The sequence below is a fragment of the Atheta coriaria genome, unplaced genomic scaffold (assembly GCF_025399875.1).
Source record: "Atheta coriaria isolate IRGN ID8LTWV9N9 unplaced genomic scaffold, Caltech_Dcor_3.1 hic_scaffold_45_pilon, whole genome shotgun sequence".
NCBI lineage: Eukaryota > Metazoa > Arthropoda > Insecta > Coleoptera > Staphylinidae > Dalotia > Dalotia coriaria.
The window spans coordinates 64,340-89,231 of NW_027045487.1; the positions used below are offsets into that span (position 1 = coordinate 64,340).

Genomic DNA, 24,892 nt, shown 5'->3' on the forward strand with positions numbered 1-24,892 from the left:
GTCCGAGCGCCAACGCGTCCCGTGCCGAAACGCGTAAGCACACCCCAACGCGACTGTCGCATGGATTTAGAAACACGTTAAATGCAAAGCACATTTTTATTTTAATCACGACTATATTAAATAAAAATATATATTTATATTTATTTTATTTAAAAAAATTTTTTCACAAAATTTGTTCTCAGTCGCACACCGACCGCCGGAGCGAACGGACGTGCGTCCGAGCTCAACGCACGTCCGTGCCGGGCGCGCACGTAAGCACAACGCGCGCACAACGCAACCACAATCGCATCGATTTAAAACACGTTAAATGCAAGCACATTTTTTTTATTTTTATCGACTATGATAAATAAAATATATATTTATATTTATTTTATTTAAAAAAAATTTTTCACAAATTTGTTCTCCAGTCGCGCACCACGACCGCGGGCGGAACGGACGTGCGTCCGAACGCCGCGCGTCCGAAGGCCGGGCGCGCATAAACGCAACGCGAACACAATGCGCATCGATTTAAAACACGTTAAATGCAAGCACATTTTATTTTAATCGACTATATTAAATAAAATATATATTTATATTTATTTTATTTAAAAAAAAAAATTTTTCACAAAATTTGTTGTTCTCCGATCGCACACCGACCGCCGGAGCGAACGGACGTGCGTCCGGAAAAACCAGCGCGTCCGAGCCGGGCGCGCATAAACACTTACAACACGCGAACGCAATCGCATCGATTCGCCACGTTAAAATGCAAAGCACATTTTGCATTTTAATCGACTATATTAAATAAAAAATATATATTTATATTGTGCATTTAAAAAAAAAAAAAATTTTTCACAGAATTTGTTCTCAGTCGCACACCGACCGCCGGAGCGAACGGACGTGCGTCCGAGCGCCAGCGCGTCCGTGCCGGGCGCGCATAAACGCACACAACGCGCGCACAACGCGCACACAATCGCGTCGATTTAAAATACGTTAAATGCAAGCACATTTTGTCCGACATATTAAATAAAAATATATATTTATATTTATTTTTATTAAAAAAGAAAAAAAATTGCGCTGCGGGTGTTCGAACTCATTCGCGCACCGATCGCCGCAGCGAACGGACGTCCGTTCGAACCGCTACGCCACACGCGTTTAAATGCAGGGCATATTTTTATTTCATACGTACAATTTATATATTTTATTTTATATTTTCTGGCAAAAAAGCTAAAAATTTATTTAAACAATAATAATAATAAAAAAATATAGTTTTTTCTATAATGTTTTCGATTTTGTGGCCCTGAAAAGGGCCATTTTCTATGCTGTTTTGTAAACAATTCACCTTATTTCTTTTTTGGCGACGCGGCGGCTTTCTTTGCCGTCGTTTTGGCGGCCGCTGTCGGCTTGGTTTTCTTTGGCTTCGGCGCTTTCGGTTTTTTAGTGGGCGAACCTTTCGTCGACGATTTTTTCGCTTTTGACGGCGATTTTGGCGACTTTACCGCAGCGGCAGCGGCAGCTTTACCGGCCTTCTTCTTTTCAACGGTGGCGGCAGGTGCTTTTTTCGGCGATTTTACCTTCTTTTCGGCGGTCGTGGCGGCGGTCTTCTTTTTCGCTGCAGCGGTGGTGGCGGCGGCGGTCGCTTTTTTCGGCGACTTTGCGCGCTTTACGGTTGCACTTTTTGTTTTCACAACTTTTTTTGCCTTCGCGGCCCCCTCCGACGCGGAGGCGGCAGCGGCGGCGGCGGCTGCTTTGCCAGATGCAGGCGCCGCTAGCTTAAAGGATCCACTTGCGCCCTTACCTTTTGTTTGCACCAACACGCCGGATGTGACGGCGTTCTTTAGGTATTTGCGAATAAACGGCGAGATTTTTTCGGCATCTACCTTATAGTTGGCGGCGATGTATTTCTTAATTGCCTGCAGCGATGAACCACCACGTTCTTTAAGCGCTTTAATTGCGTTGCACACCATTTCGGATGTTGGCGGGCGCGTCGGCTTCGAGCGCGGCACTTTCGACGCACTTGCCGCCGCAGCGGTCTTTTTCGGCGCCTTTTTCGCCGCCGGCGACGCAGTGACGGGTGCGGTAGCCGATGCGGTGGCTGCTACGTCGGTAGACATGATGTTGTTTATGTTTATGTTGTTTAAACACGAGCGAAATCGAACGATATTTGCGAAAAAGCAAGAAACGCGTGTCGAGTGTATCGATGTGAACTGTTCGGCGGACGAACTGCGACTGGCTGCAAAATACAGTGCATGAGGGTACCTTGGTACACGGACTGTCAACAGTTTTTTCATCAGCATCGTATGCGGCTGCGAAACGTTCGAAAATCCAACTTCGTACCAACGCCTCTACTTTGCCGCCCCTTTGCACGCGAGCGTCGATCTTTGCCGCCCACCATTTTGCCATACGCGTGTAGAGCGATTTTCGCGCTTTCTTTACGTATGCGCATCGATAGTATTAAATAAAAACACGACGCGCGACGAAACATTAAAGCGAACGGGTACAGTTTTGCCGATCTCGATCCGCCAACGTTTCGCGTTATAAAATGCACATTTTTATCGCTAGCGCGCTGCTTATGCGTTTAAATGATTTGCCAATTAACGCTCTCTCTAACCGTGTGCCGATCACGTACCGATGTTGAAACTGAGACGCGCAATTCGAGCGCAAAGTTGCGCTTGCATCTGCGATCACGATGCACGCGTGCGATACACGCGTTGAACGTTTTACGTGCAAGCGTTGCCGGACAAACAACGCTTTGTTTTCCACGCTGATGACGACGTCGTCATCGTCGTCGTCGTCGTCGTCGCCGTCGTCGCCGTCGTCGCAATATAGCGGCGGAATGTTTTTGCATGCAAACGCAATTTGATACGTCCGCCAGCTTGCAGTTTGTTTACGTGCGTTTACGTTCATAAAAACAAAACTAATGTTCGCCGTACGCACGACAAAAATGCGCGCGGCAAGCAATTTGTTAAAATTAATAATGTAAATGCCTATTTGAACGCAAATAATTCGGGATTAAATAATATTGGCTGGCAACATAAAATATTTTGCAACAATTATTTTAAATATAATACTCGCAAAAAAATGCGAAAAAAATGACACGATGCGATGCGATTCGGCGCAGCAGAAATAACACAGCTGAAATAATTATTGTAAATAATTCGATCGTTTTGCATGGCTGCGGCGATGTGCTCCGGCCGGCGGGCGCCGCACGACTGACGCGCTAGTTCACTAAACGTCCGCCGCACGTTCGCGGCGCCACTATCGCTGCCGCTCGATGCAAAACCTAAAAAACCTAAATATTCGCCGCAGCGTAAGCGTAAGCGTAAAAACGCGCGGCGAGCAACTCGTACAATTAAATCTGGTTTAAATATTAATATTTAATTATTAAAATATTATATCATACAACATACATATACACACTCGCACTCGCCGCGAAAATATAAAATAATTCTTTAATTAATTGTTGAAAAATACGCGCTTCGCCCTATTCCTTTTGTCTCTTGTCTTTGCCCTTGCCCATCAGCGTTCCGCTGATAGGTAGCCTGTATTTATACGTTTTCCGCTCCGCAATTTTGCACAATCGAACAAAAGCAAAAAGCAGTGCGCACGGTCGCGCGCTCGCTCGCTCGCTCGCTCGCTCGATCAGACTTTGCTGCGTCAACAACAATCGCAATCATGCATCATGGCCGACACCAATAATGTAAACACATGTAAATAAACACACATGCTTTAATTTTCCATCCAAAACAAAACGTATCAGAGAAATGTGAAATGTGGAATGTAAAATGTGAAATGCATGCATGCAATACGCATAGGCATTATGAAAATGAAACGAAAAAAAAAATATATATATAATATAATATAATTAATAATATATAATATTTTTAATATTATATAATATATAAAATATATAATATTAAAACGTGAAATGACAAAAAATAAGGAAAATTATTTCAAATATAACCCCAAAATTCACTACTACGTGTTTTTAATATTTTGCTTATGTTGCAATTTGCATTTTCTGATTCATACACGCATACACATTCTCTCTCTCCACACACAATAATACACACACTCAATAGCAAGCGCACGAACGAGCGAAGAAACGAAGGACAAATATACAAATATAAAATAAATGACGATAACATTTTACCCTTATTATTACGTCGTATTTTCTAATATATCTATAAATAAATATTTTATAAATATTTTATAAATTATTTTAAATAAAATAAATATAAATAAAACGTACGAAACTATTTAATACAAAAAAAAAAAAACGGGAAAAATTTGCGCCCCTTGTCTAACGCACTACCCCTATAGAAGTGGGCGGAGCCTGTGCTCAGACCGAAAATCGCCACGATTTTTAGATTTTGGTTCTATTACGTTTTCAGTCGCATTTTGATCTTCGCAGCGAACGCACGCACGCATTCGTTAAGAATGTGTAGAAAATAGAAAATCACTTAGAAAATTGCTCTTTTCAGGGCTACGAATTTTAAAAAAATCATAGAAAAAAAAAAGCAAAACCAGAAAATTCACGGTTTATTTTATTTTATTATTAATATTACTGTTTTCTAATAAATTTATATGTTTTTACCAGCAAAAATAAAATATAATAATCAAGTAATACACAAGTATTCATTTAATATAATTAAATGAAATAAAAATGCACTGGCATTTAACGCATTTTTTTGAATCGATGTGTTTTGTTTTTGTGTTGTGCGTTTAAGCACGTTCGCTGCGATAGTGCAGGCGCTCGACCGGACGTCTATTTATTTTAGCGGTCGGTGCGCAGATGAGATCAAATTCTAGAATGGAATTTTTTTTTTTTAGTTAAAATAAAATAACATTAATAAATATCGCGTGTTTAGTTATTATAACAAATTAAAAATCAAAACTATTAAAGCAAATGAAATGCATGCAATAAAATGCGAACAAAATATTTGAATAAACAAAACACATAAACATACACATAAAAAATAATAACAATAACAAACATTTCACGCCTATTGCGATATATTTTATAAATTTGTGCTCGCACACACACACACACACGCGCGAGCGAAGAAACGAATAAACATACAAATATAAAATAATGACGATAACATTTTACCCTTATTATTACGTCGTATTTTCTAATATATCTATAAATAAATATTTTATAAATATTTTATTAATTATTTTAAATAAAATAAATATAAATAAAACGTACGAAACTATTTAATACAAAAAAAAACGGGAAAAATTTGCGCCCCTTGTCTAACGCACTACCCCTATAGAAGTGGGCGGAGCCTGTGCTCAGACCGAAAATCGCCACGATTTCTAGATTTTGGTTCTATTACGTTTTCAGTCGCATTTTGATCTTCGCAGCGAACGCACGCACGCATTCGTTAAGAATGTGTAGAAAATCGGATAGAAAATTGCTCTTTTCAGGGCTACAAATTTAAAGAAAATCATAGAAAAAAAAGCAAAACCAAAAAATTTACGGTTTATTTTATTTTATTATTAATATTACTGTTTTCTAATAAATTTATATGTTTTTTACCAGCAAAAATAAAATATAATAATCAAGTAATACACAAGTATTCATTTAATATAATTAAATGAAATAAAAATGCACTGGCATTTAACGCATTTTTTTCAATCGATGTGTTTTGTTTTTGTGTTGTGCGTTTAAGCACGTTCGCTGCGATAGTGCAGGCGCTCGACCGGACGTCTATTCATTTTAGCGGTCGGTGCGCAGATGAGATCAAATTCTAGAATAGAATTTTTTTTTTTAGTTAAAATAAAATAACATTAATAAATATCGCGTGTTTAGTTATTATAACAAATTAAAAATCAAAACTATTAAAGCAAATGAAATGCATGCAATAAAATGCGAACAAAATATTTGAATAAACAAAACACATAAACATACACATAAAAAATAATAACAATAACAAACATTTCACGCCTATTGCGATATATTTTATAAATTTGTGCTCGCACACACACACACACACACACACACACACACACGCGAGCGAAGAAACGAATAAACATACAAATATAAAATAATAACAATAACATTTCACGCATATTACGATATATTTTATAATATATTTTATAAATTTATATATAATATTATATATATAAAATAAATTATATCAAATAAAATATAGGTGAATAAATATTACGAATTTATTTATTATAATAAAATGCATGAAAAATATGCTTGCATTTAACGCATCTTAAATTGATGCGTTTAAATCTTTTTTTCATGCATATGTTGCAATTTTGCATTTTCTGAAACTCACACCACAAGCGAGAGAAGCTATGCGAGTAACATTATACAACTCGCTCGCTCGCTCGCTCACTCAGACCTCGCTGCGTCAACAACAATCGATTGTTTATTTCGCGCACATCAGTGCTTGTAAGAAGCACACATGTTTAAGTTTTTAAATTTAAATCCAAAGCAAATGAAATGCATGCATGCATGCAATACGCATGTGCATTTCGAAAATGAAACAAAATAAATATATGTATATAAATAGTAGATATACATAAATATAATAATAATATAAAAAAATAATATCAATATAAATATCGCATCGATTTAAAACACGCTAAATGCAAACACATTTTTATTTTAATCGACTATATTAAATAAAAATATATATTTATATTTATTTAGAAAATTTTTCACCGAATTCGTTCTCATTCGCTCACCGACCGCCGGAGCGAACGGACGTGCGTCAGCGCGCCAGCGCGTCCGAGCCGGGCGCGCATAAACGCACACAACGCGCGCACAACGCGCACACAATCGCATCGATTTAAAACACGTTAAATGCAAGCACATTTTTATTTTAATCGACTATATTAAATAAAATATATATTTATATTTATTTTATTTTAAAAAAAAATTTTTTTCACAACATTTGTTCTCAGTCGCACACCGACCGCCGGAGCGAACGGACGTGCGTCCGCGCGCCAGCGCGTCCGAGCCGGGCGCGCATAAACGCACACAACGCGCGCACAACGCGCACACAATCGCATCGATTTAAAACACGTTAAATGCAAGCACATTTTTATTTTAATCGACTATATTAAATAAAAATATATATTTATATTTATTTTATTAAAAAAAAATTTTTTTTTTTTCACAAAATTTGTTCTCAGTCGCACACCGACCGCCGGATGAAACGACGTATTGAGCCCAGCGCGTCCGTGCCGGGCGCGTACAAACGCACAATAACGCAAGCGCACAACGCGAAACACAATCGCATCGATTTAAAACACGTTAAAATGCAAAACACATTTTTATTTTAATCGACTATATTAAATAAAAATATATATTTATATTTATTTTATTTAAAAAAAAATTTTTTTTTCACAAAAATTTGTTCTCAGTCGCACCGACCGCCGGAGCGAACGGACGTAAAAGTCCGCGCGCCAGCGTTGTCTGAGCTGGCGCGCTAAACGCACACAACGCGAATGCACCGCACTGATTTTAAAAACACGTTAAATGCAAGCACATTTTTATTTTAATCGACTATATTAAATAAAATATATATTTATATTTATTTCATTTAAAAAAAATTTTTTTTTTCACAAAATTTGTTCTCAGTCGTCACCGACCGCCGGAGCGAACGGACGCGCGTCCAGCGCAGCGCGTCCCGAGCCGAAGCGCGCATAAACGCACACAACGCGAAACGCAATCGCATCGATTTAAAACACGTTAAATGCAAGTACATTTTACTTTAATCGACTATATTAAATAAAATATATATTTATATTTAATTTGGTTAAAAAAAAATTTTTCTTTTCACAAAATTTGTTCTCAGTCGCACACCGACCGCCGGAGCGAACGGACGTGCGCGTTCCAGCGCGTCCGTGCCGGGCGCGCATAAACGCACACAACGCGCGCACAACGCGAACAATAAACGCCCGATTTAAACACGTTGTACGCAAACACATTTTTATTTTAATCGACTATATTAAATAAAAATATATATTTATATTTATTTTATTTAAAAAAAATTTTTTTTTCACAAAATTTGTTCTCAGTCGCACACCGACCGCCGGAGCGAACGGACGTGCGTCCGCGCGCCAGCGCGTCTGAGCTGGCGCGCATAAACGCACACACAACGCGAACGCAATCGCATCGATTTAAAACACGTTAAATGCAAGTACATTTTTATTTTAACTGACCATATTAGCCAAAAATATATATTTATATTTATTTTATTTAAAAAAAATTTTTTTCACAAAATTTGGTTCAGTCGCACACCGACCGCCGGAGCGAACGGACGCGTCCAGCAAGCGCCAGCGCGTCCGGAGCCGGGGCGGCAAACGCACACAACGCGAACGCAATCGCATCGATTTAAAACACGTTAAATGCAAGCACATTTTTATTTTAATCGACTATATTAAATAAAAATATATATTTATATTTATTTTATTTAAAAAAAAAAATTTTTTTCACAAAATTTGTTCTCAGTCGCCCACCGACCGCCGGAGCGAACGGACGTGCGTCCGAGCTCCAGCGCGTCCGTGCCGGGCGCGCATAAACGCACACAACGCGCGCACAACGCGAACACAATCGCATCGATTTAAAACACGCTAAATGCAAACACATTTTTATTTTAATCGACGAATAAACGAATAAACATACAAATATTAAATAATAACGATAATATTTTACCATTATTACGATATATTTTACAATTACAAAACAAATGTTCATATATAAAATTTTGTGTTTTTTTTTTCCGTAAAATTTTCGATTTTGTGGTTCTGAAAAGAACCGATTTTTGTTTTTGGCAAAAACACGTCATCGTGCGCGGTCGTTTACTTGGAGCTGGTGTATTTGGTGACGGCCTTTGTGCCTTCGCTGACGGCGTGCTTAGCGAGTTCACCGGGTAACAACAGTCGCACAGCGGTCTGAATTTCCCGGCTGGTGATGGTCGAACGTTTGTTGTAGTGCGCCAGACGCGACGCTTCGGCGGCGATGCGCTCAAAAATATCGTTTACAAACGAATTCATGATGCTCATCGCTTTGCTCGGAATACCGGTGTCGGGATGCACTTGTTTGAGCACTTTGTAAATGTAGATTGCGTACGATTCCTTCCTCTTGCGTTTCTTCTTTTTGTCGCCCTTGGAAATGTTCTTCTGGGCTTTGCCGGCTTTCTTGGCTGCTTTACCGCTGGTTTTCGGTGGCATGGCGGATGCGTGCGTGCGTGCGTGCGTGCGGCGCCCGGCGCGAGACGAAACGAGACTGAAGCGTTATTATACCGATATCAGGGGATAGTCGCCTTTTTCGGTCAGAGCGGAGGCTCCGCCCAATTTCTATACTGGCAGTGCTGGGATAAGGCGTAATGCGCACGCAAAAAAATCTACAAATATCCCTCCACTAATCTCTTCAAGCGCCTACTCTCGTTCGACCGTCGTCGCGTGCACGTCGTCGGCACGTCTGTTCGTTTGTTTGTATATTCGCTCAAGTTCGCGTTCGAATCACCATGTCCGGCAGAGGCAAAGGCGGTAAAGTGAAGGGCAAGTCAAAGTCGCGCTCATCGCGTGCCGGACTCCAATTTCCAGTGGGTCGCATCCACAGGCTGCTGCGTAAAGGTAACTACGCCGAACGCGTCGGTGCCGGTGCACCGGTGTACCTCGCCGCCGTTATGGAATACTTGGCCGCTGAAGTGCTGGAATTGGCCGGTAACGCTGCCCGAGATAACAAGAAAACTCGCATCATCCCACGTCACTTGCAACTTGCCATCCGCAACGACGAAGAATTAAACAAGCTGCTCTCGGGCGTCACAATTGCGCAAGGTGGTGTTTTACCAAACATTCAAGCCGTGCTTTTGCCGAAGAAAACCGAAAAGAAGCCTTAAATATCGACATCAATATCAAACGGCCCTTCTCAGGGCCACAAAATAATAAATTTATAGAAAAATTGCCCTCACACACACACACATAAACCTATAATTTTTTATGTTTGAAATAAAAGTGCACAATACAATAAATTAGATTTGTTTTATATGTTTTGAAGTAAAAATATACGCGTCGTGCGCGTGTTTGTGTGCTCGCAAATAAAACGAGAAAAAACATGTATTAAAAAAAGAACGAAGATACGCAAGTAAAAAGAGAGCGAACATACAATAAAAAGAGAACGAAGTTACGCGAATAAAAAGAGAGAGAACATACATTAAAAAGAGAACGAAGATACGCAAATAAAAAGAGAAAAAACATATATTAAAAAGAGAACAAAAATAAAATATTATATATATAAATAAATTTCAAAAAAAATTATTTATTATTCACACACCCACAATAATTGTTGTATTTAATTTTCTATACGTATTAAATGTTGTGGTTCTGAAAAGAACCGGTTTTTTTGTCATCGGTTGCATCGTCAACGGGTAAAACTGAACGAAACGGGCGCGTTTAACCGCCGAAACGCAGCGTAGTGGCCTGTCTCTTTCAGTGCGTAGACGACATCCATGGCGGTGACGGTCTTCCGCTTGCGTGTTCTGGTGTACGTGACAGCGTCACGGATGACATTCTCTAGGAATACCTTTAGCACGCCACGAGTTTTCTGTAGATGAGGCCAGAAATACGTTTCACACCACCACGGCGGGCGACGACGAATTGCTGGCTTGGCGGATGCCCCGGATGCTGTCACGGTAGTCCCTTATATGATGACGCTTGGCGCCACCTTTCCCAGCCCCTTTGCCTCCCTTGCCGCGACCAGTCATGTTGATTTGAGGTTGGAAAAACTCGAACACGATGTGTACGCTACGCGCGCGTAGATGAGAATGATGTGAAAATTTTATGCGCGCACGTATTTATGCGCCCGCCCCCTCCACCCTCCACCGCCCTGCTCCGACCGACGCGCGGTACGGTGCTGCCATCTAGTGAGCGGTATATATTAACGAAATCGGCGTTTCGCCCGCATTACTCGCTCGGCACTCAGTGCGTGAACATCGTTAGTGCATCGTATATCCAGTGAGAGAATTTTTTCGCCGCGTTGAGCCCACTTCGGTGCGTTCAGCATGGGGGACCATTCGGACGGTGACAGCCGTTCGCATCATGATGTTATCGAGATGATAGTGGGTCTGAAGGGCCAAATCGCTGAAATGGCCGTTACAATCAGGCAACTCAGTGATCAGAACGAGCGTTTGTCCAACGAAAACGCTCGGTTGATGATGTTGGACCGACGCGATCGTGATCGCGTGCGATTTGAGGCCGCCCGCTCTAAACGGGATAAACGACGGAAAATACAGGATGCTGGTCGGTTTGGAGACGGTGTAGAGACCCGCAACTCTTTTGAACCGCTCGCGGATTCGGTTGATGAGTATGAAGCCATGACCACAAGCCAAGATGAGAACGAGGAGAACGACAACGGGATTGATACAAACGACCATACTAGCCGCAACTCCTCGGAAGTCGAGTCCAGGGAGAGCGTTGCGACGGCGTACAGCCGCAAGCCTAAACGCAAGATGTCTGTTTCACCTAAGCCTGCTATGCCGAAGAAGAATTCCAAGCTAACATTCAAAAAGATCGTGCTCGAGGACGGAGAACAGGTGGTCATACCGGAAGAGGAGGTAGCAACGACGTCGGCTTTGCCCGCGCCTGCTAGGCAGCCGAAATTCCCTCCGATGATATTGTTCGACAAAGATTACGACCCACTCTTTATTTCAAAGTTGATGACTGAGAATGAAATCGAAATGCGGAAGCCAATACGGGCAGCACGTCAAGGTTTTGAGGTGTTCACTAATACACCGGACGAATACCGAAGGCTAATACGTGTTTGCACTGCGGCTAAGATTAAATACGTGAATTGGCAATTGGACGAAGAGAAAGAGCTGCGATTTGTGGTTAAAAATGTGTCTACCAAGATGTCGGTTGAGTCCATCGAGGAGGATCTCCGTCTACGAGGTTTCCCGGTTACTAAGGTGGCACGGATGACCACGAAAAGCAAGGGAGAACTGCCAATTATCACGATTAATGCGACCAAAAACGAAAAGGGGTTAGATTTGTATAATTTACGCCACATTAACCATCTGCAGGTCAAGGTAGAGGCAAAGCGTAAAAGCCCGGACCACCGACAATGTTTTCGGTGCCAACGGTGGGGACATGTGAGCTTCCGATGTCAGCTCGACCCTAGGTGCCTGAAGTGTGCCTCTAACCACCAGACGTTTGAATGCACCAAACAATTGTCAGACAGCCCGAAATGTGTTAACTGCCAAGGCATTCATGTTGCCTCTAGCTATGAGTGCCCTCAACACCCCAGAAACATTAGAGAGGCAAAAGAAAAAAGGCAGCGGACCCTGATAGAACACAGCAAAGTCCGAGAGGGCCGCTCTTATGCAAGCGCAACCGATAACGTAAACTTGGAATCAAAAATAGAGGAAATTGTGACTCGCGTGCTGGCGCAGTGGGCCGCTAAACAACAACCAAAAGAAACCATTCAGCCGCCAAGTTTGAAACCAGTGCCTCTTGAAGCCACAATCGAAAAAATTGTTAACAGATTGCTGAACCAGCGTAATGCCAGACAATAATCGCACAAATTTCAACATTTGCAGCTGGAATGCCAATGGGGTTGCTAGGCATAAGTTTGAGCTGGAATTGTTTATGCAAGACCAAGATATCGCCATCATGTGTATCCAGGAGACACACCTGCATCCATCGGACAATTTTAGACTAAAGGGGTTCCAGATCGAGCGACGAGACCGGCCTGGCGGTAGAAGAGGTGGTGGAGTCCTAATTGCTGTGCGTCAAAACATCTGCTTTGCGAGGCTGGACAACATAGTGGTTGACAAATTATCAGAGGTCGTAGGAGTCGCGATCAAAATCGGCCCACACACGGTTCATCTTTTTTCCATATACCAACCTCCGAACAGGGATTGCCTGTCGCGTAACATTGTCGATATTCTGGGGAGACAGGAGGCTATAATCGTAGCGGGCGACTTCAACGCAAAAAGTCCTCAGTGGGGAAGCCGCTTATCCACTAAACGAGGCAGGGAGCTCGCTGCGATCATCACTCAGACGATGGCGACCGCACGTTTCCCGGAAGATGCGACAACTATGCCCGGAGGAAACCGCAGGGGAGACGTGATCGACTTCTTCATTACCAAGCGCGTCCACATGTCGAAACCAGTCACAAGGCATGTGTTATCATCCGACCACTTCCCGGTCACGGCTAACCTGGCTATGTACCCGTCGCACCTGTCGAGAGGGACAGAATTTTGTAAACTGGCCTAAGTATGCATACCGCATGACGAGCTTTCGTGAGGGCCCTTTTAATGACGCCAGCGAGCAGCTAGAACATTTGACTCACTTTATGCAGAGAACGCTCCATTCAGTCACGGAAACCGGGAGGCAAACAGCGACCAACCCGCTCGGCTTAAACGCGGAGGAAAGGATGCTTGTCCAACGAAAAAACAGAGCTAAGACAAAGTGGAGGCGCTCTGGTCTTTGTTGCGACAAAAATACCTACCACCAGTTGGCAAACAATGTTCGCGCTATGCTAAGTGCCCATGCGTCACGCTCATGGGATAAGACGCTTGAAGATTGCGAGGAAAAGGGAACCCTCTGGCCGCTCATCAAAAGGCTCAGGGTAAGGGCTTCCCCAAACGCCCCGATCAGGACGAAGACGGCGTCTTACATTTTGAAGACGCCGAAAAGCTCTTATTACTGGAGAGTTTTTAAGGGGCAATTTGTGAACAAGCTGCCGGGGACTGCCCTATCGAGAGACCCACTTATCCCAGCGCTACAACCAAGGGAGGCCGTTAATTTTACCTTGGAACAAGTTAAGGCGGCGATTAAAGCGCTGAGGCCGCGAAAGGCTCCTGGACTCGACAATTTGCCTCCAAAGGCGATCAAGATGATGCCAGAGAAGGCGGTAAATGTCGTTGGTGGTGATTTTCAACCGGTTACCAACAAGGGTGACTGGTACCCACGCGAATGGGAGGGCTGCCAAGGCTGTCACTATCCCCAGCAGGGAAAGGATCCACCGTGTTGCCAAATACCGCCAATCAGTATAATCCCTATCTTGGCGTTGTTATACGAGTCTCTACTGCTGCTGACTCTCGAGAGTCAAGTAAAGACAAACAGCTGTTCATGCATCGCCTGCGTCTGGCCTATGTGCGTATCTTCAGCAGTACATCAGGCGGCAATATCTAGCCACGTTGGCTAAGGAGGCGGATGCGCTCCAGCTGAAGATGCTGCGGCCTCGTGACCTGGAGAAGGCGTGAGACTCGGTATGGGTGGGAATACCCTTGTGAATAAGATGTTGAAGGCCAACTTCAAGGGACATCGTGAGAATTATCTGGTACATCATCTATCAGCGCCAGTTTGTCTGCGTGAAGGGCAATCACAGATCGGCAAATATTTAGCTGCAGATGGCCTCCCCGCGGTCCTTCACCGCCAAGCTGTTCAACATCCCGGTGGGCGACCTACCATACGTGATCGAGAAGTCGTCGAAAGCTGGCGGTGCTCCAGTTTGCGGGATGACACGCCATAGTCGTCGCGGCAAAAACCTGGAGCTGTGGCGGGAAGGGATTTGGAGAACACTTTAGAGAGGCTCAGTGCATACTGTAGGGTCAATAGACTCACAATTAATAGAAAGAAGACCGAGATCCCGTCAGTTGGCAAGAAGGTAAACTCGAGTAGAAAGCGGATCCGTTTTGGGCCGGACTTATCCCCATTCAACGTCGCGCGGTTTACCTGGGAGCCGTTTGACAGTAGGAAGAAATGGCCCCACGAGAAGATGAGGAGCGCTTTGCTTTGAGGGACGTCGTTCATGCTAAACTCAGTATGGTGGTCAAGAACATTGAGCGCCAATACGAAAATCACCATCTTAAAGCGCAACGGTGTACGCCCAGTTAATGTATGGCTGTGAGGTGGTGCGCCGAGGACCCAAGTTGACGCCGAAAAGCCTTATGGCATTCTTAGAAGAATCCTCCGGATTATCACCGACCCCCGTATTACCGCGAATCTGACTTACCGAGGTCGACTACATCACCGATCCCGCGGTAAAGGCGGAAGTTGGCAGGGCCAGAATGGTACAAAAATATGGAGCTCTCCGAAAAGGAGTTTTATCCGGAAGGTCGCTTCTAAAATGCGACCATTAGGAAAGCAGACTATGAAAGAGCGGTGCAATCTTTCAAAATTCGCAACAGAAGATAAGCTGTCATAAGCTATATGTTTGAGATCGACTGAATTTACTTGAGGGAAAAAAAAAAAAAAAAAAAAAAAAGTTTCGCCCGCTCCGTTACTCGCTCCAGACTTCAGTGCGTCAACACCGTTCGTCTGTTCGTTCGTGTGTGTGTGTGTGCATCATGGCTCGTACCAAGCAAAACCGCTCGCAAATCTACCGAGTGGGAAGGCCCGCGCAAACAATTGGCGACGAAGGCGGCGCGTAAGAGCGCACCAGCCACCGGTGGTGTGAAGAAGCCCCATCGTTACCGTCCCGGCACCGTCGCATTCCGAGAAATTCGCCGCTACCAGAAGAGCACCGAACTTCTCATCCGCAAACTTCAAGCCAGTTCCAACGTCTTGCGCGCGTGAAATCGCCTAAGATTTCAAGATCGATCTGCGCTTCAGAGTCAGCCGCCGCGGCACTGGCAAGAGGCAAGCGAGGCGTACCACCTGGTTGCCTCTTCGAAGACACAAATTTGTGCGCTATTCACGCCAAACGTGTAACCATCATGCCCAAAGATTATCCAGCTGGTTTCGCTGTCGCATCCGTGGCGAACGCGCTTAAGCGCACAATACGACCACAATAACCCACAAATAATGACCGGTTCTTTTCAGAACCACAAAAAAATCGTATCGATTTAAAACACGTTAAATGCAATCACATTTTTATTTTAATCACCTATATTAAATAAAAATATATATTTATATTTATTTTATTTAAAAAATTTTTTACAGAACTTGTTCAGTCGCACCGACCGCCGGAGCGAACGGACGTGCGTCCGAGTGCCAGCGCGTCCGTGCCGAGCGCGCGTAAACGCACACAACGCGAACACAATCGCATCGATTTAAAACACGTTAAATGCAAACACATTTTTATTTTAATCGACTATATTAAATAAAAATATATATTTATATTTATTTTATTTAAAAAAAAAAATTTTTTTTTACAGAATTTGTTCTCAGTCGCACACCGACCGCCGGAGCGAACGGACGTGCGTCCGAGTGCCAGCGCGTCCGTGCCGAGCGCGCGTAAACGCACACAACGCGAACACAATCGCATCGATTTAAAACACGTTAAATGCAAACACATTTTTATTTTAATCGACTATATTAAATAAAAATATATATTTATATTTATTTTATTTAAAAAAAAATTTTTTTTACAGAATTTGTTCCTCAGTCGCACACCGACCGCTGGAGCGAACGGACGCGTCCTATGCCGCCAGCGCGTCCGTGCCGAGCGCGCGTAAACGCACACAACGCGAACACAATCGCATCGATTTAAAACACGTTAAATGCAAACACATTTTTATTTTAATCGACTATATTAAATAAAAATATATATTTATATTTATTTTATTTAAAAAAAAAAAAATTTTTTTTACAGAATTTGTTCTCAGTCGCACACCGACCGCCGGAGCGAACGGACGTGCGTCCGAGTGCCAGCGCGTCCGTGCCGAGCGCGCGTAAACGCACACAACGCGAACACAATCGCATCGATTTAAAACACGTTAAAATGCAAACAATACTTTTTATTTTAATCGACTATATTAGCCAAAATATATGCCGATATTTATTTTACGAAAAAAATTTTTTTTACAGAATTTGTCTCAGTCGCACACCGACCGCCGGAGCGAACGGACGTGCGTCCGAGCGCCAGCGCGTCCGTGCCGAGCGCGCGTAAACGCACACAACGCGAACACAATCGCATCGATTTAAAACACGTTAAATGCAAACACATTTTTATTTTAATCGACTATATTAAATAAAAATATATATTTATATTTATTTTATTTAAAAAAAAAATTTTTTTTACAGAATTTGTTCTCAGTCGCACACCGACCGCCGGAGCGAACGGACGTGCGTCCGAGTGCCAGCGCGTCCGTGCCGAGCGCGCGTAAACGCACACAACGCGAACACAATCGCATCGATTTAAAACACGTTAAATGCAAGCACATTTTTATATCGATTTACAATATTAAACAAAAATGAAATACATGTTTATATTTATTTTATTTAAAAAAAAAAGAAAAAAAAAAATTTTTTTCCGAATTCGAACTCATTCGCGCACCGATCGCCGCAGCGAACGGACGTCCGTTCGAACCGCTACGCCACACGCGTTTAAATGCAGGGCATATTTTTATTTCATACGTACAATTTATATATTTTATTTTATATTTTCTGGCAAAAAAGCTAAAAATTTATTTAAACAATAATAATAATAAAAAAATATAGTTTTTTCTATAATGTTTTCGATTTTGTGGCCCTGAAAAGGGCCATTTTCTATGCTGTTTTGTAAACAATTCACCTTATTTCTTTTTTGGCGACGCGGCGGCTTTCTTTGCCGTCGTTTTGGCGGCCGCTGTCGGCTTGGTTTTCTTTGGCTTCGGCGCTTTCGGTTTTTTAGTGGGCGAACCTTTCGTCGACGATTTTTTCGCTTTTGACGGCGATTTTGGCGACTTTACCGCAGCGGCAGCGGCAGCTTTACCGGCCTTCTTCTTTTCAACGGTGGCGGCAGGTGCTTTTTTCGGCGATTTTACCTTCTTTTCGGCGGTCGTGGCGGCGGTCTTCTTTTTCGCTGCAGCGGTGGTGGCGGCGGCGGTCGCTTTTTTCGGCGACTTTGCGCGCTTTACGGTTGCACTTTTTGTTTTCACAACTTTTTTTGCCTTCGCGGCCCCCTCCGACGCGGAGGCGGCAGCGGCGGCGGCGGCTGCTTTGCCAGATGCAGGCGCCGCTAGCTTAAAGGATCCACTTGCGCCCTTACCTTTTGTTTGCACCAACACGCCGGATGTGACGGCGTTCTTTAGGTATTTGCGAATAAACGGCGAGATTTTTTCGGCATCTACCTTATAGTTGGCGGCGATGTATTTCTTAATTGCCTGCAGCGATGAACCACCACGTTCTTTAAGCGCTTTAATTGCGTTGCACACCATTTCGGATGTTGGCGGGCGCGTCGGCTTCGAGCGCGGCACTTTCGACGCACTTGCCGCCGCAGCGGTCTTTTTCGGCGCCTTTTTCGCCGCCGGCGACGCAGTGACGGGTGCGGTAGCCGATGCGGTGGCTGCTACGTCGGTAGACATGATGTTGTTTATGTTTATGTTGTTTAAACACGAGCGAAATCGAACGATATTTGCGAAAAAGCAAGAAACGCGTGTCGAGTGTATCGATGTGAACTGTTCGGCGGACGAACTGCGACTGGCTGCAAAATACAGTGCATGAGGGTACCTTGGTACACGGACTGTCAACAGTTTTTTCATCAGCATCGTATGCGGCTGCGAAACGTTCGAAAATCCAACTTCGTACCAACGCCTCTACTTTGCCGCCCCTTTGCACGCGAGCGTCGATCTTTGCCGCCCACCATTTTGCCATACACGTGTAGAGCGATTTTCGCGCTTTCTTTACGTATGCGCATCGATAGTATTAAATAAAAACACGACGCGCGACGAAACATTAAAGCGAACGGGTACAGTTTTGCCGATCTCGATCCGCCAACGTTTCGCGTTATAAAATGCACATTTTTATCGCTAGCGCGCTGCTTATGCGTTTAAATGATTTGCCAATTAACGCTCGCTCTAACCGTGTGCCGATCACGTACCGATGTTGAAACTGAGACGCGCAATTCGAGCGCAAAGTTGCGCTTGCATCTGCGATCACGATGCACGCGTGCGATACACGCGTTGAACGTTTTACGTGCAAGCGTTGCCGGACAAACAACGCTTTGTTTTCCACGCTGATGACGACGTCGTCATCGTCGTCGTCGTCGTCGTCGCCGTCGTCGCCGTCGTCGCAATATAGCGGCGGAATGTTTTTGCATGCAAACGCAATTTGATACGTCCGCCAGCTTGCAGTTTGTTTACGTGCGTTTACGTTCATAAAAACAAAACTAATGTTCGCCGTACGCACGACAAAAATGCGCGCGGCAAGCAATTTGTTAAAATTAATAATGTAAATGCCTATTTGAACGCAAATAATTCGGGATTAAATAATATTGGCTGGCAACATAAAATATTTTGCAACAATTATTTTAAATATAATACTCGCAAAAAATGCGAAAAAAATGACACGATGCGATGCGATTCGGCGCAGCAGAAATAACACAGCTGAAATAATTATTGTAAATAATTCGATCGTTTTGCATGGCTGCGGCGATGTGCTCCGGCCGGCGGGCGCCGCACGACTGACGCGCTAGTTCACTAAACGTCCGCCGCACGTTCGCGGCGCCACTATCGCTGCCGCTCGATGCAAAACCTAAAAAACCTAAATATTCGCCGCAGCGTAAGCGTAAGCGTAAAAACGCGCGGCGAGCAACTCGTACAATTAAATCTGGTTTAAATATTAATATTTAATTATTAAAATATTATATCATACAACATACATATACACACTCGCACTCGCCGCGAAAATATAAAATAATTCTTTAATTAATTGTTGAAAAATACATGTGTGTTTCTTAGTCTTGGTCTTTGTCTTTGTCTTCGTCTTCGTCTATCAGCGTTCCGCTGATAGGTAGCCTGTATTTATACGTTTTCCGCTCCGCAATTTTGCACAATCGAACAAAAGCAAAAAGCAGTGCGCACGGTCGCGCGCTCGCTCGCTCGCTCGCTCGCTCGCTCGATCAGACTTTGCTGCGTCAACAACAATCGCAATCATGCATCATGGCCGACACCAATAATGTAAACACATGTAAATAAACACACATGCTTAAATTTTCCATCCAAAACCAAACGTATCAGAGAAATGTGAAATGTGAATGTGAAAATGCATGCATGCACATGCATAGGTATATTTTTGCGAAAATAAACAAAAAAATATATATATAATATAATATAATTAATAATATAGTAATATTTTTAATATTATATAATATAAAATATATAATATTAAAACGAAATGACAAAATATGAAAATTATTTCAATATAATTCAGTACCGCTACATGTGTTTTAATATTTTTTGCTTATGTTGCAATTTGGCATTTTCTGATTCATACACGCATACACATTCTCTCTCACACACACACACACACACACACTCACGCGCGCGCGCGCACGAACGAGCGAAGAAACGAATAAAACATGCCAAAATATAAAATAATGACTGATAAATATTTACCCTTATTATTACGTCATTTTCTAACATATCTATAATACATTTTATAAATATTTTAGAAATTATTTTAAATAAAATAAATATAAATAAAACGTACGAAACTATTTAATACAAAAAAAAAACGGGAAAAATTTGCGCCCCTTGTCTAACGCACTACCCCTATAGAAGTGGGCGGAGCCTGTGCTCAGACCGAAAATCGCCACGATTTTTAGATTTTGGTTCTATTACGTTTTCGCGAATGTTTACCGCAGCGAACGCACGCACGCATTCGTTAAGAATGTGTAGAAAATAGAAAATCACTTAGAAAATTGCTCTTTCAGGGCTGCGAATTTAAAAACCGCAGAAAAAGCAAAACCAGAAAATTACTTATTTATTTTATTTTATTATTACTGTTTTCTAATAAATTCTATATGTTTTTACCAGCAAAAATAAAATATAATAATTGGCATATTACAAGTATTCATTAATATAATTAATGCGCCAAAATGCACCGGCATTTAACGCATTTTTTGAATCGATGTGTTTGTTTTGTGTTGTGCGTTTAAGCACGTTCGTTAAATATAGCAGCGCCTGACCGGACGTCACCCATTTTAGCGGTCGGTGCGCAGATGAGATCAAATTGTGAATGGAATTTTTTTTTAGTTAAAATAAAATAATACACAAAATATCGCGTGCTTTCGAAGGCTATAACAAATTAGCACCCAAAACCATAGCTAAATGAAATGTATGCAATAAAATGCGAACAAAATATTTGAATAAACAAAACATATAAACATGCCACATAAAAAATACAACAATAACAAACATTTCACGCCTATTTTATTATATTTTATAAATTTGTGCTCGCACAATACTAGAATAATAATAATAATACCATGAGCGAAGAAACGAATAAACATACAAATATAAAATAATGACGATAACATTTTACCCTTATTATTACGTCGTATTTTCTAATATATCTATAAATAAATATTTTATAAATATTTTATTAATTATTTTAAATAAAATAAATATAAATAAAACGTACGAAACTATTTAATACAAAAATGAAAATTTGCGCCCCTTTGCTCCAACGCACTACCCCGGATATAAAGGCGGAGCCCTGGTGTGCTCTCAGACCGAAAACGCCACGATTTCTGTAGATTTTGGTTCCATACGTTTCAGTCGCATTTTGATCTTCGCAGCGAACGCACGCACGCATTCGTTAAGAATGTAGAAAACCTGGATAGAAAATTGTTTTCAGGGCCGCAAACAAAAGAAAATCATAGAAAAGCAAAACCAAAAATTTACGGCTTATTTTATTTTACATATTAATATTACCGTTTTCTAATAAATTTATATGTTTTTTACCAGCAAAAATAAAATATAATAATCGGGTAATACACAAGTATTCATTTAATATAACAATGAAATAAAAATGCACTGGCATTTAACGCATTTTTTCACCGATGTGTTTTGTTTTGTGTTGTGCGGTTGCCACGTTCGCTGCGATAGTGCAGGCGCTCGACCCCACGCTCGACCGGCTTTAGCGTCGGTGCGCAGAGATGAGATCAAATTCAGAATAGAATTTTTTGCCAAAATAAAATAACATTAATAAATATCGCGTGTTTAGTTATTTAACAAATTAAAAATCAAAACTATTAAAGCAAAATGAAATGCATGCACAAATGCGTGCGAACAAAATATTTGAATAAACAAAACACATAAACATACACATAAAAATACAAATAATAACAAAACATTTCAATGCCTATTGCGATATATTTTATAAACACGCACACACACACACACACACACACACACACAATAATGAGCGAAGAAACGAATAAACATGGCTAAATATAAACACAATAAATATTTCACGTATATTACGATATATTTTATAATATATTTTATAAATTTGCGTATATAGTATTATATATATAAACAACATATCAAATGTTATGTGAATAAATATTACAATTTATTTATTATAATAAAATGTATGAAATATGTTATGCATTTAACGCATCTTAAATTGATGATGCGTTTTAAATCTTTTTTTTCATGCATATGTTGCAATTTTGCATTTTCTGAAACCTCACACCACAAGCGAGAAGCTATGCGAGTAACATTATACAACTCGCTCGCTCGCTCGCTCACTCAGACCTTGCTGCGTCAACAACAATCGATTGTTTATTTCGCGCACATCAGTGCTTGTAAGAAGCAATACGTTTTTGGCGCTTTTAAACTTTTAAAATCTCGGCGCTGAAAATGAAATGCATGCATGCATGCAATACGCATGCATTTCTGAAATGGTGAAACAAAAATAAAATATATGTATATAAATATATATACATAAATATAATGGTACACATAAAAATAATATCAATATAAATATCGCATCGATTTTAAAACACGCTAAATGTAAACACATTTTTATTTTAATCGACTATATTAAAATAAAAATATATTTATTTTACTAGAAAAAAAAATTTTTTTTTTCACCGAATCTGCCTCATTCGCTCACCGACCGCCGGAGCGAACGGATCGTGCGTCAGCGCCAGCGCGTCTCGGAGCCGGGCGCGCGCATAAACGCACACAACGCGCACAACGCGCACACAATCGCATCGATTTAAACACGTTAAATGCCATTTTTATTTTAATCGACTATATTAAAATAAAAATATATATTTATATTTATTTTTATTTTAAAAAAATTTTTTCACAATAACATTTGCTCCAGTCGCACACCGACCGCCGGAGCGAACGGACGCGTGTCCGCCAGCGCGTCCGAGCCGGGCGCGCGCATAAACGCACACAACGCGCACAACGCGAACACACCACCGATTTAAACACGTTAAATGCAAAGTTACTACTTTATTTTAATCGACTATATTAAATAAAAATATATATTTATATTTATTTTTATTAAAAATTTTTTTTTTTTTTCACAAAATTTGTTCTCAGTCGCACACCGACCGCCGGAGCGAACGGACGTGCGTCCGAGCTCCAGCGCGTCCGTGCCGGGCGCGCATAAACGCCATCAACGCGCGCACAACGCGGAACAATAACCGCATCGATTTAAACCGACAAGTTAAATGCAAACATTTTATTTTAATCGACTATATTAAATAAAAATATATATTTATTTATTTAAAAATTTTTTTTCACACAAAATTTGTTCTCAGTCGCACACCGACCGCCGGAGCGAACGGATCGTGCGTCCGCGCCAGCGCGTTCGAGCTGGGCGCGCATAAACGCACAACGCGAACGCACCGCATCGATTTCCTGAAAAATTGACGTTTAAAATGTAAAGAATATTTTTTATTTTGAATCGACTATATTAAATAAAATATATATTTATATTTATTTATTTAAAAAATTTTTTTTCACAAAATTTGTTCTCAGTCGCACACCGACCGCCACCGGAGCGAACGGACGTGCGTCCAGCGCCAGCGTCCGAGCTGGGCGCGCATAAACGCACAATAACGCGAACGCAATCGCATCGATTTAAACACGTTAAATGCAAGCACATTTTTATTTTGACCGACTATACAATGTAATATATTTATATTTATTTTATTAAAAAATTTTTTTTTTTTACAAAATTTGTTCTCAGTCGCACACCGACCGCCGGAGCGCGAACGGACGCGTCCGAGCTCCAGCGCGTCCGTGCCGGGCGCGCATAAACGCACACAACGCGCGCACAACGCGAACACAATCGCATCGATTTAAAACACGTTAAATGCAAACACATTTTTATTTTAATCGACTATATTAAATAAAAATATATATTTATATTTATTTTATTTAAAAAAAATTTTTTTCACAAAATTTGTTCTCAGTCGCACACCGACCGCCGGATGAAACGATCGTGCGTCCGCGCGCCAGCGCGCCCGAGCTGGCGCGCATAAACGCAATAATAACGCGAACGCAATCGCACGTGCCGGGCGCCGGGGCAGCAATTGCTCCAGCTTTGCATTCAGGCGGCTAATCTCAGCGATAAGCTGAGATATCTGAGCCCGCTTGGCGGTCGCACCGCCGTTCGAGACGCTCAATGATCGCATTCTGATCAAGCGTGAGCGGGGGCGGCGGCTGGGGCGGTTGAGCGGATCCGCACAAACGCACCGGCTTCGCTGTCTCTTGTCGGTTTGTCGGTGGGCATCTTCTTCACCGTGGGAGTCATCTCCGTCGTGGGTGTCGTCTCCGCGGGTGTCGTCTCCGTGGGTATCGTCTCCGTGGGTATCGTCTCCGTGGGTGTCGTCTCCGTGGGTATCGTCTCCGTGGGTGTCGTCTCCGTGGGTGTCGTCTCCGTGGGTGTCGTCTCCGTGGGAGTCGTGGTCTCCGTGGGCGTCGTCCTCGTGGGTGTCGTCTCCGTGGGAGTCGTGGTCTCCGTGGGCGTCGTCCTCGTGGGTGTCGTCTCCGTGGGAGTCGTGGTCTCCGTGGGCGTCGTCCTCACGGCTGGCTCCAGTCGTCGTGGAGAAAAACCCGACGGACTCGCTTTTTCCCCGCTTTGGACTCGGCGGCGGAACAAGATCTACCCTTGAGGTAGATCTTGACCTTCGACTGGGTCGTGGTCGCAGATGATGCTGTCGTTGTGTGGAGGAGTTGGAGAGGGCGGCGTCCGTGTCGCCGTCCAT

At 42.2% G+C, this 24,892-nt stretch overlaps 5 protein-coding genes and 1 pseudogene across 5 annotated transcripts; 1 reads left to right on the top strand and 5 right to left on the bottom strand.

The window, feature by feature from the left end:
• Positions 1 to 1,266: 1,266 nt before the first annotated feature.
• Positions 1,267 to 2,575, bottom strand: LOC135802692 (late histone H1-like). The gene has a single exon (XM_065316307.1). The coding sequence runs from the start codon at positions 2,271 to 2,273 to the stop codon at positions 1,320 to 1,322; it is 954 nt and encodes a 317-aa protein (XP_065172379.1). The 5' UTR covers positions 2,274 to 2,575; the 3' UTR covers positions 1,267 to 1,319.
• Positions 2,576 to 8,582: 6,007 nt separating this feature from the next.
• Positions 8,583 to 9,201, bottom strand: LOC135802695 (histone H2B-like). Its single transcript, XM_065316310.1, has one exon. The coding sequence runs from the start codon at positions 9,175 to 9,177 to the stop codon at positions 8,806 to 8,808; it is 372 nt and encodes a 123-aa protein (XP_065172382.1). The 5' UTR covers positions 9,178 to 9,201; the 3' UTR covers positions 8,583 to 8,805.
• A 196-nt stretch (positions 9,202 to 9,397) lies between these two features.
• LOC135802694 (histone H2A) lies at positions 9,398 to 10,022 on the top strand. Its single transcript, XM_065316309.1, has one exon. It carries the CDS (start codon positions 9,474 to 9,476, stop codon positions 9,846 to 9,848), a length of 375 nt encoding a protein of 124 aa, XP_065172381.1. The 5' UTR covers positions 9,398 to 9,473; the 3' UTR covers positions 9,849 to 10,022.
• Positions 10,023 to 10,324: 302 nt separating this feature from the next.
• Positions 10,325 to 10,745, bottom strand: LOC135802697 (histone H4-like; annotated as a pseudogene).
• A 6,723-nt stretch (positions 10,746 to 17,468) lies between these two features.
• LOC135802688 (late histone H1-like) lies at positions 17,469 to 18,239 on the bottom strand. The gene has a single exon (XM_065316303.1). The coding sequence runs from the start codon at positions 18,237 to 18,239 to the stop codon at positions 17,469 to 17,471; it is 771 nt and encodes a 256-aa protein (XP_065172375.1).
• A 6,085-nt stretch (positions 18,240 to 24,324) lies between these two features.
• On the bottom strand, positions 24,325 to 24,892 carry LOC135802689 (salivary glue protein Sgs-3-like). Its single transcript, XM_065316304.1, has 2 exons — positions 24,813 to 24,892; positions 24,325 to 24,763 (listed from the first exon to the last, which is right to left on the bottom strand). The coding sequence occupies exons 1-2, from the start codon at positions 24,890 to 24,892 to the stop codon at positions 24,325 to 24,327; spliced, it is 519 nt and encodes a 172-aa protein (XP_065172376.1).

Bases quoted from the DNA above. Each gene is read 5' to 3' on its own strand.
- LOC135802688 (XM_065316303.1), bottom strand. From the start codon at position 18,239: ATGTCTACCGACGTAGCAGCCACCGCATCGGCTACCGCACCCGTCACT.
- LOC135802692 (XM_065316307.1), bottom strand. From the start codon at position 2,273: ATGCTGATGAAAAAACTGTTGACAGTCCGTGTACCAAGGTACCCTCAT.
- LOC135802695 (XM_065316310.1), bottom strand. From the start codon at position 9,177: ATGCCACCGAAAACCAGCGGTAAAGCAGCCAAGAAAGCCGGCAAAGCC.
- LOC135802689 (XM_065316304.1), bottom strand. From the start codon at position 24,892: ATGGACGGCGACACGGACGCCGCCCTCTCCAACTCCTCCACACAACGA. The intron at 24,764-24,812 runs GTCAAGATCTAC...CCGAGTCCAAAG, and splicing joins CGACCACGACCCAGTCGAAG to CGGGGAAAAAGCGAGTCCGT.
- LOC135802694 (XM_065316309.1), top strand. From the start codon at position 9,474: ATGTCCGGCAGAGGCAAAGGCGGTAAAGTGAAGGGCAAGTCAAAGTCG.